Below are 14,820 nucleotides of genomic sequence, written 5' to 3' on the forward strand. Positions count from 1 at the left end.
CTTCCTGCTGAGCAGGGAGCCCGATGTGGGGCTCAATCCCAGGACCCTGGGATCATGACCTGAGCCGAAGGCAGACGCTTAATGACTGAGCCACCCAGGCGCCCCAATAGAAAAAATATTTTTAAAAAATAAAATAAAAAGGCAAAAATAGCTGAAGTTAATGTTAATAAGATATATTATTTAACCTAGTCTATCCAAAATATTATCATCTGAACACATAATCAATATAAAGAATTAATCATCTTTAACATTCTTCATTTCGTGCTACGTCTTCTGATTCCAACGTATGTGTTACACTTACAGCACATCTCAGGTTCGACTGGCCCCATTTCAAGGGCTCGAGAACCACATGCGGCTGGTGGCCACTGTCCTAAACAGTGCAAAGCCAACCTCTACGGGAGACTTGCTGCTCAGATGACCAGATGACTCAGGGACCCTGCTTGACAGCAGATGGGAGGCAGGAGAGAGAGGAGCAGAGGGGGCTGACCACTTACAGACAGCCTCCCGTGGTTAAGGATACTACTCAGATGGTTTCTGGCTTCACTCATCTTCGGCTCATTCTTCTCAGGCAAAGGGATGGAGTCTTTTATCTTGGCGTGGTTCTCCTTCAAACACTGCTCCAGGAGGGCCTCGGCCAGGAGCAACTTCCCAAAGTCATCTGAAAAACAGGGCAGGGATCCCCTGAACATGGTAGATCCCCTGAAATGAGCCCACGTCCCTGAAGCCACCCAGCCACCCCTGCCCCAGCACACGAGAAGCCCAAGTCGGAGAAAAGAAATAAAGACCCAGTTTTCATAAAGTTAAACAGCCCTGAGAGAAAAAAAAACACAGGCATTCTATCATGCTTACAGTACAAATTGCCCCTTTGGGTTTATTTTCTACAGCTTAGTGGCTGGAGAGGCAAAGTTCCCAGACTTGGGACAAATTCCCAGAATTTCAGAATTTAAAATGAGGGACAAAGTCACACCCAGGCCCCATTGTGGGTAATAAGTTCCTAGACCAAGAAGGAATTCCGCCCCCAAAACAACCCAAGAGGAAAAATATAGGAGATGGCTTAATGCATTTTCGTGAGCTCCTAATTTCCGTGTAACCATAGTTGGTTTTCTCCATTTTTACGATATTTTAACATAACCAGGGCTAACTTAGCAACGTAGGGGAAGCAGATGTAGTGGTGTAGCAGGGCAAAGCCTTGGACATACCTAGTCCTGGCACTCTCTGGAGTTCTCACACATATGTCAGCCCATCTCCAGACCTCACCGCTTGGAAGGGGAGTTTGTACTGTTTGGTTCTATTTGCCACCTCCCCACCCCTCCCCACACAGCACCGAAAACTCCAGGCTTGGGACCACCACATTCCTGCTACCTACAGCAGAGGTGACAGGGGAATGGGTGGGATCCCCAGGGCTTTGAGGTCGAGTGTGGTTTCACAACCACACCTGGGTGGCTGTGCTCAGTGTGACTGGTTCGCTGCCCCTCCCCTGCAACCAGGGTGAGGACCAGGCCCACCACTCAACAGAAGTGCCCAACAAATAGCTGCCAAGTGAACTGGATCCTCTTCACGCCTGGGTGAGGAAGCCAAGAGGCTCAGGGAGTCACGTGCCAACCCAAAATGCCTCCGGGAAGGTCTGCTTGGTCCCCAGCCTTCACAGAGCTCTTTCTACTTGCCAGGATGGCATTCTTAGACCCACCCAGGAATGCCACTCACTCCTTGCTCTCAGGATCACTGCAGTTTGCTCACAACTCAAAGCCATGGACCCCAAATTGCGGGCCTCTGAAGAGTCTCTCCCCAGAGAGGAGATTCCCCGCAGAGAACAGCCTGAAAGCTCAGATCCCAGAGAACAGTCCCTGGAGGTTTTCCCTCTGAGGACGCCACAGCCTGTCGGTGATCCTTTGCGGTCTCCCTCATGATTTTGAAAATTAACATTTGGAGGAAATGGCCAAAAAAGTACTTTGTCCAAGCTATCATCCATCACTGGTGGAGCAGAAGTTGGTGGCACCTCTAGAAAGGGCGATTTGATGACATATATAAAAATTATGTTTGTGCACCCCATGGACTCCGCAATCCCACTGCTACAGAGGTCTTGGCATGTGTGTGTAAGGTCACTCCTGCAGCGTTTTTTATAATAGCAGAAAATTAGAGACAACTTCTATGTCCATCAACAGGAGGCTGACTAAATAAAGCATAGCACTTCCATAAAAAGGGATAGTGCTGCCATAGAAAGGAACGAGAAGCCCTGTCTGTGCTGTTAAAGAATGAACTCCAAGACAAGTCAGTAAGAAAGCAGAGTGCACACAGTGGACACAAACGTGTGTTTATCTATAAACATGTGACAGGATACATACATATCCGATGTCCTTTCTGGCTTACGGGGAAGGTGGCAGAGACAGAGGGAGGCTTTTCACTCTTTACTTTTGGGTCCCTTTGGAAGGCTGACCCATGGGAATACATCATCTAGTCAAAAATAAAATCCAAGTCAACTCAAGAATGAAAAGCAATCTTCTGCATTTCCAAATGTCAGCTAGGAGGAGGGCTGGGCTGCTGAGTGCTGGGGGCCTGAGCAGCATTCCCGAGCTGTGGGCCACAGGGCAAGTGGCTCTCCCTCTCCAACTGGGTTTGCACCTGTTCAACCAGAGGTAGAGTTAGGAACCTGCTCCTTCTGAGGGAACTGAGGCCCTCCCTCCATAGTCCCTCCTGGGCTGGTTCCTCACTCACCTGCAGCTCCCTACTGGGCCCACCTAACTGCTGACTGCGGAGCTCCCCCCAGACGACCTGGCTCTGTTGTTCCTTTCAAGCCCAGAGAAACCAGCTTCCTTCCCAGCAACCCTGAATCTGGAAATATTCCCCAGGGCACACACCTCTCCTCAAAAGAATGGGCGTGTCCTCTGAACGCGAGCTGCTCAAAGTGTGGTCGGTGGACTGTGGTGGGTCTATGTCTGTCACCCAATTGATAATAATGTGACAAAATAATTTTGAATCTGCTGACTTGAATAATAAAAAAAAAATTGAGAGGCCGCAGTTTGTGTATCTTACGAAAGTATCAGAGCCCAACAAATTGGGAATTAAAAAAAAACACAACAAAACATGAAAGTCATCCCTCACCACATATCGCTTGAGAAGCACTGCCTGGACCCCTTTTACTGCAAAAGGGGTCAATATTTGCTGAGGGCCTATTGAGCGCCAAGTACTTTATTATACAGTATTCTTTAATCTGCACGGCCCTAAAAGGTAGATATTACTCCCATTTTATAGACGATAATAAAGATATGCAATATTGCTATGGTCCCAGCCCACAACAACAAAATACCACATTCCACGACATAGCCACCGGACGGGCTGTCTCTCCTGCATCCCATGCAGAGCAGAGCTTCTGGTAGTTTAGAAATAAAGAAGTCTAAGGGCTGTAAACCGTACATTCAAGGGTAATAGTAATTCCAAGTAATAGGACTCTCAAATAGGAATTCCAATAGCAATTCCAAGGGCAGGGATAAGAATTGTTCCTACTGTCACATACCTGTGAGTTTCAGACCGTTCTATAAATTAACACTTCCGGTCTTTCTCAAGCCTTTTGGCACCCCGCCCCTTCACCCCCGACCCAGGGTCTGTGTTTGGTTTAGCAGACCTTCAGTAGGTGTTGGGAACTGAACTGCCTTTCTTTTCTTCCTTGCCCACATCGCTTCCCTCTCTACTCTGCCTTCCTTCCCCTTCTTCTGGCCATCCCACCATTCCCAACTGGCCAATCTATGGGACCGAAGACTATTTTAGAATTAAAAGTTCTAGATTTCCAGTTGTTCAATAAGAATCCAAGTGGAGGGGCGCCTGGGTGGCTCAGTCGTTAAGCGTCTGCCTTCAGCTCAGGTCATGATTCCAGGGTCCTGGGATCGAGCCCCGCATCGGGCTCCCTGCTCGGCGGGAAGCCTGCTTCTCCCTCTCCCTCTGCCTGCCGCTCTGCCTACTTGTGCTCTCTCTCTGTCAAATAAATGAATAAAATCTTTAAAAAAAAAAGAATCCAAGTGGATTCGAGGCTTTCTTGTTCTTCCTTCTCTGAAGGTAAAACATGGCTTTTTATCATCTTGTCTGAAACCTACTCCCTATCCTGATTTGGGTAAAGTGTTCCAGCGTCTCCCCTCCCAAGAGGCATTAGGAAGACTTTCCTGACAGTGAAACAGATTCTGGAAGCCTGAGCACGGATTCGTGTAGCCCAGCCCAGCCCCCTGCCCTGGGCAGAGGCCCAGAGGAGGCCACCACTGAATGTCCCCTCAGACTCCCGACCCACCTGGTTTTGAAGGCCTCTGGCAGCTAGCTTCCCATCTGCTCTCAGGGTGCCAGGTCACAGGGACCCACTTCAAAGATACCTGCCCCTTCCCCAGAAACCACATTTGCAGGGCGGAGCCCCCTCTCCACAGCCTGCTGATCCGCAGTCAGAAACCTGGGGCCGGCCAGGTACGCCCTTCCCCACAAAGTCAAATGGGGACACAGTGGTCTCTGCAGCTGCTTACCACACAGGACCGCAGAGGGCTGGGAGCTTCTAACCACAGAGAGAGGAGGAAGAGGCCAAAACTAGTGAGAGGCCACCTGCCTCGAATACACCCCCTCTAACTCCAACTGAAGAAATGCTCAGAACAATCTCCAGTTGAGGAAAAAAAAAAAGTCATTTAGTTTAAAAAAAAAAAAAAGATGGGGGTGACTACAGATTAAGAGACTCTAGATGGATGGATAAATAGAGGAGCAGATGTGATAAAGTAAGTATAGTTTAATTTTGCTGAATGTTTGAAATTTTCATAAAAAAATACTGGGGGAGAAAAGAGACACCCAAACTACTAGGCAAATGCAATGTGTAGGATCCCAATTGTAGCAAATGAACTGTAAAATTAAATCATTAAAATTGGGGGGTGGTGTGTGTGATAATGGCATTATGGTTTTGTTTTTTCAAAAGAGATCTTATTTGGCCAAAAAAGAAAGGATTATACAATGGATTACATAAAAATAGAAAACTGCAAAAAAAAAAAAAAAAAGAGAGAGAGAAAGAAATTTCAACCCACTATCTAAACCATCATCCCATCTCACACAAAATCATCTTGTCCATGACATTCTGACTTACTGAAATCCTAATTTCTCTTTAGAATTCCTTTTATGTAACAGATCTCTGATCTTAATTAAGAAAAATGATTTTTTTTTTTAAGGATCCCGCACTGGCTCCTGATGGTCACCACTTCTTTATGTATGTGCTTACACACTACTGTAAATAAATCTCTTCGCGGGCGCCCGGGTGGCTCAGTTGGTTAAGCAACTGCCTTCGGCTGAGGTCATGATCCCAGAGTCCTGGGATCGAGTCCCACATCGGGCTCCCAGCTCAGCAGGGAGCCTGCTTCTCCCTCTGACCGTCTCCCCTCTCATGCTGTTTCTCTGTCTCTCTCTCTTTCTCTCAAATAAAAAAAAAAAAATCTCTTCACAACTGAAAGAAAAAAAGAGTTCTTATTAATAAGTACCTACTTCGGTATTCAGTGCGGGGGGGTGGGGATAGGTTGGGGTGTAGCTCAAACAAGATCATTCTTGAGTTCATAATCACTGACGCTGGTTAATGGATACATGGTATTCATTGTTTTGCTTTTCTGAGGTTTTGGAAATTTTTCATAGTATTCATTTCTTTTTCTTTAACGACTTGGATGGGTTCTTTGTTTTTACATGAACCAACTCCATCACAGCCAGCCACACTCTGGGGTTCCCCTGCTCCATCCTGACCAAATCTAAACCGGATGTGTTTGAGAGAAAATGTACAAACAGTGGCAACTATCTTCCCCCTGGGCAGGAGCAGCCTCCCCAGAGAAGAGGGGGGAAGGGCCCCTCTGCCTGAGCATCTCCTGACCCTTCACTCTCACCAGACCCCAAAGAGGACCCCCCAGTGGGTCCTCCCCTCCTGCCCCCTGGACTGAAATAGATGGTCTGGGAGTGGTTTTTAGTTTCTGTAGGAAACCCTGCAGATGCAAGCAGGGCTCAGGGCCTCAGTTTGTAAAATGGGGTTCAACTGGGGTTTGGCTCTCCCCCTCAATACGTTCCCTCTCCTCTCCCCACATAGGTAACTGTTGAAGCTTCTGGACACTGACTGTAAGAGTCTAATAGGCCAAGTTGTACAATAAGAATCTCCCTCCTGGGTTGCAGGGGGTCAGTGCTATACTGCTCCAAAAAAACAGGCCCTCAATCCCTCCGGTGATCAAGGAACCCTGAGGAGAGAATCAAAATAGCAGACAATCCAAAAAATGCTCTACGCATAGGTTTGGGAGTCATTTATTTTCCTTCCTCGTGTGCATCTGTGTGTGTGCCTGCGTGTACGTTGGGATAGTGTATCCAGATTTAACAGTGGGAGAAAAATCATTTGCAGAACCAAACTCAAAAGTTGGCAGAAGAGACCCCACTGCACCCCTCAGTCTCCCTCCTTGTGCCAGGCAGTCCCCACGGGGAAGCCAAGCCAGGGGCCTCATGCCCCGCCCCCCCCCCTTCCCTAGCAGCAGACTTGGTGGCAGGAACTGAGGCTTGCCTACAGGCTTAGCCACATACACATTATGCGACCTCTTTGGGCCTTGGGGTCCTGATGTCTAAAATGGAGACAATAACTCCTGCTCTCCCCATAAGGTTGTTTACAAGAATTTAAAAAAAAATAGGGAAAGCATTTTATAACCATACCGTACCATTTATAAACTGTATCATATCAGTGTTTCCCAATAATGCTTCATAGAATATGGTTAAGGCAAGTTTGAAAAATGTGCTATTTATACTCCAACCTCGGCTTGTACATCATAGGCAAGTGAACATATTAAAGGCTCTGAAGGGGCGCCTGGGTGGCTCAGTCGGTTAAGCGTCTGCCTTCAGTTTGTGTTGTGATCCCAGGAACCTGGGATCAAGCCCCAAATCGGGCTCCCTGCTTGGCGGGGAGTCTGCTTCTCCCTCGCCCCTTCTTCCACTCGTGCTCTCTCACTCATTCTCTCTCTCTCTCAAATAAGTAACTAAAATCTTTAAAAAAATAAATAAATAAACATAAAGGCTCTGAAAAGTCCTACAGTTTAAAAAAAATGTCTGTTTAACACTATTGAATCTATTAGGTCCAGTTTCTTTACTTTTTGGGCTCCCTAAGTTCTTTCTTCTTGGGATACCAATTAACTTTGTAATCTCCTTGAGACCTCTAAAAAGCAGTTTAGGAAATACAGACCCATATGAATTTGAGGAGGTCAGGTTCCTGTCTTGGCCCAGCATGTTCCTCTGTGGGGCCAACCTTACTCAGATTCCCATAACTCACCCAGGCCCCAGTGCTCTTTGTGTGGGTCCATTTCCATTCCCACCCTCAGAAGCCCCACCCCACTACATCGCCCCTCACGGGGGACAGAAGGAGCACCTGCAATCTCTCTATTCTGCCCTGGGAGAGGAGGGTTCACCTGCTTCTCCCTTTAGCTCTGGCCACTCCCCCTCACTGCCATGCTCAGACTGATCTCAAAGCCCCAACCTGATTGTCTGCCCGTCTCTGTCACCCTAGCCCCCTCAGTGTCCTTCTATCCTCCCTCCTCATTGGGCAAACACACTCTGCCCTTCCCAATACCAGCCTGAGGCCAGCACATATTCTGCCGCTTCCCCAAAACTCCTTTTCCTCTGAGCTCCTCCATCTACCACACGATTGCCCTCTGGTCACCTCTCTGCCCCGCCATCCCTTTAGGCAACTCCTCAGGCTGGGATTTTGTGCTACACATCATTAAGAAGTAATAGTGCCAGTGGTTAAAAGGATATACTCAGAAGCCTGGGTTCAGATCCTGCTTCTACCACTTATTGACTGATGATCAAGTTATTTAACTTCTCAGGGTCTCTGTTTCCATTATCTGCAAGTGGGGCAAACAAGAGTGCCTGCTTCATGGGGTTGCTGGGAGGAATTAATGAGTTGACTGAAGTGCTTAGTAGGACAATGCCTGGCACACAGTGAGTGCTGGGTAAGTGTTAGCTATGACTACTATTATGATGATGATTCCACAGGCTGGGCAGTCTTTAAACCTCCTCATATCTGCATTCACTGACTCCTTGCCTCCTTCCACAAGGCTCTAAAGGGGTGATGCACAAAGAGGGCTCAGGGAAGGCTCTCCAGGCTGAGCTGTGGGCACCAGGAACAGGATTTGAGGCTGGAGACTGGGGCGGGGTGTTCCCAGACTGCCACATCAGGGTGCTTTCCCGCCCCAGCATAAGAGCCCAGCCCAGCCAAACCAGCCCTACTGCCAAAGCCACCGAGTGCCAGGGCTAGATGGGTCCCAAGTCCGACCACGGATGAGGAAACTGAGGCTTACCAGGCCTCTTTCCCACTTCACCGCCCCCCCCCCCCCCCCCCCCCCCCAGCGCGCGCTCGCCAATGCAACCCTGTCTGCTGTGGACAGAGCACCGTTGTCAACTGGACTCGGGGTCGGGGGCGGGGGGAAGGAGGGGAGGGCAAGCAGAGACAAATGGCCTTCACCTGGTGGAGTTGAGGGACCGGGGGCGGGGTGGAGGGATGGCGCAAGAGTCCAGCCCTTGCCCTGGGCTGATTCGTGCCGATACCACCATTTCACAGTAGACCGAGTTGCCCACATGATCCCAAAGGGCAGGGAGCGAGAGCCGTTTCTCTCTCTCTCCCCCAAAGCGCCCAAACCTGCATGTGGTTTTTCTCCTGGGGCATAAGAACCTTCCTAATTACCCTGGTTGCTCCTACAACCAGCACTACAGGAAGGGTAATACCGAAGGCGGCCGTCGCCGGCCCGGGGGGCAGTCGGGGCCCGCTTCCTGGAGGAGGCGGCGCGTTTCGCGCGCCGGGTGCTCGGAAGCCAGAACTTCCCTCACTCACCGGTGTCCAGAGAGGTGAACACGGCGCTCGGGCTGGTTCGCCGGTTGCCTCCGCCGCCGGGCATGACCAGCGTCTGCAGCTGCCGGACCAGCTCGGGCATGCGGTCCCAGTGGCCCTCCGCGCGGCAGCGCTCCAGCTCGCTCTCCATCTTCAGGTGGGAGCCGTGCGCGCCCTTCGCAGCCATCTTCGCGCGGGCGCTGTCATGGGAGGTGCGGCCGAGAAGTGGAGACCCGGCCGGGGGCGGCGTCCCGGCTGGGGCGCACACGCGGGCGGGGGCGGCGGGGGCGCGGGAGGCGGCCGGGGCCCGGGCGGCAGCGGGGGCCCTGGCGGCGGCGGGCGGGCGGCGGCGGCGGCGGCAGCAACAGCAGCAGCGGCACCCAGCGCACCGCCCGGCGCCTCCGGGCTGGGGCTCCGGCTGCGCGGCCCGGACGCGTCCAGGAGCAGCCTCCGCCTCTGCTGCAGCAGCTCCTGGCGCTGCTGCCGCCGCCGCTGTTGCAGCTGCTGCCACAGCCCCCGCCCCGGGCCCGGGCGCCGCCAGCTGCGGACCCGCCCCTGGCCCCTGCTCCACCTCCGCGGGGGCGTGGCGCGGCCTCGGCGAGCCGGGCGCGCGGGCGGCCAGCGCGGCCACAGCAGCCAGGCGCGCGACGAGCGCTCGCGGCCGCTCCGCCGCCCTCGCCAGGCCCCCGCAGCCGCCGCCGCCGCCGCTGCCGCCCCCGCCCCCGCCGACTCGGCGCTCACTTTAATACTTCGCGGGGCCCCGGCGCCCCAGGGCGCCTCGCTCCCCGCCCCCTCCCCATCCCATCAGGGCTCTTGGCCTGGGGACCCCCCGCCCCCGACGCCCCGGCTTTGTGTGGTGGCCTCGTCACCAGCGCTGCCCCCGGCACGTCACAAATCCGGGGAGAGGCCGGCCGGCCCGTCGCCTCCGCCTGCGAGAGTGAGCCTCCCCGGGAGCCGGCCCTGCTGGGACGCGCGGCCCTGCGCGCCACCCTCCGGGGTGCTCGGGCCGGGGGCGGGGGGCGGCGGCCGGGGGCGGTGCGCAACAGGGCGGTTCCGAGCCCCTGCACTCTCGGGGCGCCGGCACCCGGAGAGACTTTTCATTTTCTTTTTTAACAGCGGAGTTCCTCTTTCCAGCCTGACTCACTCGCACGACCTGGCTGGCCTGCCCTCTGCGGACTCCCGTTACCCTGGAATTCTTAAAGGTGTTAAGCTGTTTTCCAACGTGGTATTTCTTAATTCTGGTGTCTGAAGGCTGTGATCAAAACTCAGGGCAGGGCTTAGCCTGGCGCTGTGGGGGACTAAGAAGTTCAAGGGATTACAGGGTGGCCTGAAGGAGAAGGGACTGGTTAGGATGGCCCCGCCTCCGGAGCGGCTTGCAGTCCAGCGTGGGGATTGAGGCCAACATGCTAGAAATCACAGCGAGACCAAAAAAACTCCGCTGTGTGTAAGTGATATATTGCATACTGCAGACGGAAGACTCCAAAAGCAAAGTCGGGGCAAGCTTTTAACTATAGTACAGACTCCTAAGAGGTGTCCACCTTGACTGTGGGAATACGCTCCACCACTTTCAGTGTCAGGAGACTCCACTGCTTGGTGCTTCTGGACAACGGTAACTGTGGTAAGGTTTCTGTCAAGCAGAGCTCAGGCTCCCGGTACCTAGGCCCCCGGGGCCCTTTGCTACCTGGGATTATCTGGTGAAGGCCACTCTTCTTCTCCCCACCCCCACAACGCCCCAGTGGGTGGATACCCTCCAATCCAGGTTCCAAATGCAGCTCCGTTCCTTGCTGGGGGACAGCATTTCCTGACCTTCGCTGCTGCACTGAGCACCCCAGGGTCTGTTCTGAACTCCCAGGGGCCAGGAAATAGACAAAGGAAAACAGGGACAACTCTGGCAGTTGGAATTTAGGGCTGGTTTACTCCATTTACACAAACACTGGGCCTGTTCCTGTCACCTCCTCTAACTGGCATTTGGTTAGCCTTGGGCTGCCCTTGCTGGTCACCAGAACCAGCTTTCAGTTGGAGAGAGCTGTGCATGTCCTTTGGATGAGGGTGCCCTGAGAATACACTGTGACCTGCCCCAGGTCTGACATGCCCCAGAGTCAGCCCTGGGGAGGGCAGGGGACAGCAGAGTTGAGGAGGGGAAGGCACCCCTGATAGAAATAAGGAAACCTCCCCTCCTCCACTTTTTCTCCCTAATCCTTTGCCAACCCTGCCCCCAGGTTGCAGGATTCCAGGGAACTAACTGAATTGCCGCTTGTTCCTTTGAGTCTTGCTCCAAGATTTGTGTGGGTATGGGGCATGGGAGAGAGGAACACAATATCGTGGTTAGAACTTAAAATGAGCTGCTCCCCAACACTGCAGCCACACTCCTGATCCCTTTGTGGTTCTATTCCGGCAGAGATAAGCCCCCAACCTGCTAGTGACCAGCATTTTTCAGGGGAGTAAGAGACTGTAGGAATGAGAGCAAAGAGCAGCCATGATTGTATTAGGAATATTTACCAAAATAAAAGGCATGTAGAAAGTGTGGTGGTTGTTTTTATTTTTTATTTATTTTTATTTTTATTTTTTTAAGATTTTATTTATTTATTTGAGAGAGAGAATGAGATAGAGAGAGCATGAGAGGGGGGAGGGTCAGAGGGAGAAGCAGACTCCCTATTGAGCAGGGAGCCTGATGCGGGACTCGATCCCAGGACTCCAGGATCATGACCTGAGCCGAAGGCAGTTGCTTAACCAACTGAGCCACCCAGGCGCCTGGTTGTTTTTATTTTTTAATAATCTGAAATCTGTCAGATGAGAGTTTAGGACAAATTCTGATAAAGATTGTCATCCTTTGCCGGCTGGAAAATGCTACCAAAATAACTTGCCGATCAGAAGAAGCTGGGTTGATTACTTAAACAGAGTGAGGGAGGGCACTGCCTGGCAGCTTAGCACCTCAGAGAGAGTATTGGAGTTCACAGGAGGTAAATCGACCTGCTAAGAAAGGTGTAATTTTAGGAAGCAACAAAGATGGTACCGAATGAGGGACCAGCCAAGCTGACAGAAGACTCCACTAGTTGAGCTGCTGCCCCTCGACAAGGTGGGGAGGCTCTTGTCACTGGATCACAAGAGAAGCTGTAGTAAGCTATGGGTCTCGATTCTCACGCAGTTAAGGGCTTAGAGAAATTTCTCATGTACTTATAGGTTGAAGGTCTATGATACTAGGTTAGGCCCAGAATGGGAGGGTACTGAAGAGCTAATCTGAATTCAGAAAATGTCTGTTCATGTTTGGGTTCCCAGGGAAAAGGTTTGGTTAGCAAGGACTTGGGTAGGTCAAATGAATGGCGTGCACATTTCAGAGAAGTTGGGACTATTCTGTCTGCAGTGGCCAATGAGACCCAAGGATCCTCATAATGTCTTAGTTATTGACCAGAAACCCTTTGCACAGCTCGTTGTCTGAGTAAGGGATTTTCCTCCTTGGGATGTCTTGTCTTGGGTAGGGTACTTCCTTGACAAATTGTCAGCTTTTCTATGGAACCCTTAATGCTGTCTCTGAGCTAAAAGAGCAAGCAGTAGATGAATCAGCATCGGAGCTCACCTCAACTTTGAACACAACAAAAGATTATCCACCTATTGAATAAGAATAGAATTACAGGGCAATGTAAGGCTCTTGAGGTTCTGGTTGAGGACTTGTGAAATGTAGGAGGGCAGCTCAGTAAACTGAGGCATAGTGGTCATCCAGGTACTATTGTTGATTTTCCCTGGAGAGGACAAGTATTAATTTTTGATTTAAAGAGACACCAAAGAGGGGCACCTGGCTGGCTCAGTTGGTGGAGTGTGCGACTCTTGATTTTGGGGTTGTGAGTTCAAGCCCCATGTTGAGTGTAGAGATTACTTAAAAATAAAATCTTAAAAAAATAGACATCAAAGAAAACACATCATAGATCTACAACTGTAAAACACATGATCTCTGTAGGCCTTGAAGATAGAATAGTACTTGAGTTTAATCCTAATGGGAAGGAGGCAGTGACTAATTTGTAGCCCTGGGGTCCTAAACAAATCTGTATTCCTGCCCACTGGGTTTTTCAACTGAGAGGATAGGAGTGTCACAAAGACTGGGACAAGGTATGAGACTCCTTTCTCTTTAAGGCTTTTGATTATTAGTTTTATTCCTTCTTTTATTGCCTTGTTTTAGAGGCTATTAGGCAGGTTTGGGTAGAGATTGAACCTTGATGGGTTTAGCTCCAGTAGAGTATCAGTAGAATTTTTGCTGATAAAAGATTTTCAGTCTGCTTGATTTACACACAGAAGTACTCATAAATCATTATCCGAATGAGCCAGGATCTTATTATGAATAAGGAAGTCCTCTGGGACCAAACCAGAAGGAAGGGACCATCAGGGAAAGCATTTAATATGGCAGTTCCATTCACACAGTAAATCCCTTGCTATTAAGTTAATGAGTGTGGTGTTCCTTGGTTAAAGGTTTGAGGCTGATGGTTATGCGCTGGGGCCTGGGGAAGGCATGGTGAGGATAAATGTGTGACTGGAGTAGTCTGAAGACTCCAAGGAAAAGGTTGTGCAGTAGTGGTCAGGTTTAAGATTGATATTATCCCGCCCATATCGGTAAAACATTTGTAGGTTGTCCTTTAATTTTTAGAGAAATGTTTCCTTGTGGGTTTAAGAGTAGAATGAGAAACTGAACACCTTCATTGATATCTTCATTGTTCATTTCTTAGTTCTAGAACTCTTTTCAAAATATTCAGCAGGGTTTGGGAGGTCTGGCCTTGGGGCTCTTTCCCATTCTACTTTTTTTTTTTAGATTTTATTTATTTGACAGAGACAGAGACAGCGAGAGCAGGAACACAAGCAGGGGGAGTGGGAGAGGGAGAAGCAGGCTTCCCGCTGAGCAGAGAGCCCGATGTAGGACTCGATCCCAGGACCCTGGGATCATGACCTGAGCCGAAGGCAGATGCTTAAAGACTGAGCCACCCAGGCACCCTTTCCCATTCTACTTTTGCTTGCACATTATTGTTCCTCTATTTCTGGTTCAAGGCCATTCACAAAAAGTAAGAGAGCGAGCAGGGTCACATCTGCTTCAGGATCAACTCCTGCATGCTGTTGATAGGTATTAACCTACTCCTGAGGTCTCCATCACACTTCTCCTTTCTTGGCTTGAAAAACTGAACCAGAGCACAATCTATTTTCATGGGAAAGACAGAGGATAGCCTCCAAAAGACCCTGACCAACTCTATAGCTTTTCTAAACCCGTTCGGTTCCCTGTGCAATTGAAGGCCTTTTTAGTCACCATTGGGGGTCTTCCCATTCTGACTTTTTCATTGAACTCCTTGCATCTGCCGTTCCTACTCACATAGGAATGAATTGAAATATATGTGGCTGCTCTGGGCTATAAGTTCCTCAAATGATTCTAAATTTCTCTGTAATGTTTTCTCTCTGTTGTCTAGGCCCTGCAGAGTCTCTGATGATGGCTTTCAGCTGAGAATGAAATCAGAGCTTAAAATCTACCATAAAAGGTTTTCTCTGTTCCGCAGGAGGTTTACTTTAAAGAGGTAAGTGAGGGGCGCCTGGGTGGCTCAGTCGGTTAAGTGTCTGCCTTTGGCTCAGGTCATGATCCCAGGGTCCTGGGATCGAGCCCCGCATCAGGCTCCCTGCTCCGTGGGAAGCCTGCTTCTCCCTCTCCCACTCCCCCTGCTTGTGTTCCCTCTCTCGCTGTGTCTCTCTCTGTCAAATAAATAAAATCTTTAAAAAATAAAAAATAAAAAAAATAATGAGGTAAGTGAGCTTTGGGGTACCTGGCTGGCCAGGACGGAGGGGAAGTGGGTCAGAGGAAGAGAGGGGTAGCAGGACATGGAGGAGCATAGTGTGGGGGAAGAGTATAGTAGGCTTGAATTGTGGTTTGGGGGGAATCTAAAAGATTTAACTTGTTCACATTTTTCTTTTGCTTTGGCCAAGCAATCCATCAAGGGAGTAATTTTGCAATCCAG

General features: G+C 50.4%; 2 protein-coding genes across 4 annotated transcripts in view; one reads left to right on the top strand and one right to left on the bottom strand.

Annotated features, from left to right (window-relative positions):
* TTC7A (tetratricopeptide repeat domain 7A) overlaps positions 1 to 9,335 on the bottom strand; it is a 116,335-nt gene extending 107,000 nt beyond the window's left edge. Inside the window, exons 1-2 of one of the 2 annotated variants that reach the window (XM_036121655.2) lie at positions 8,846 to 9,335; positions 495 to 658 (exon numbers count right to left, since the gene is read on the bottom strand). In XM_036121655.2, coding sequence (XP_035977548.1) covers positions 495 to 658; positions 8,846 to 9,029 — 348 coding nt within the window. In that variant the 5' untranslated portion in view covers positions 9,030 to 9,335. Of the gene's footprint in view, positions 1 to 494; positions 659 to 8,845 lie in introns of those variants that run through there. The other variant, XM_078056608.1, reaches the window with a different exon arrangement.
* A 315-nt stretch (positions 9,336 to 9,650) lies between these two features.
* MCFD2 (multiple coagulation factor deficiency 2, ER cargo receptor complex subunit) overlaps positions 9,651 to 14,820 on the top strand; it is a 38,361-nt gene continuing 33,191 nt past the window's right edge. For both annotated transcript variants that reach the window (XM_078056609.1, XM_036121663.2), the window contains exons 1-3: positions 9,651 to 9,779; positions 9,959 to 10,044; positions 14,281 to 14,385. The gene's annotated coding sequence lies outside the window, so the exon portion shown is untranslated. The remainder of the gene's footprint in view (positions 9,780 to 9,958; positions 10,045 to 14,280; positions 14,386 to 14,820) is intronic.

Source organism: Halichoerus grypus, chromosome 10 (genome assembly GCF_964656455.1).
Source record: "Halichoerus grypus chromosome 10, mHalGry1.hap1.1, whole genome shotgun sequence".
Classification (NCBI taxonomy): Eukaryota; Metazoa; Chordata; class Mammalia; order Carnivora; family Phocidae; genus Halichoerus; species Halichoerus grypus.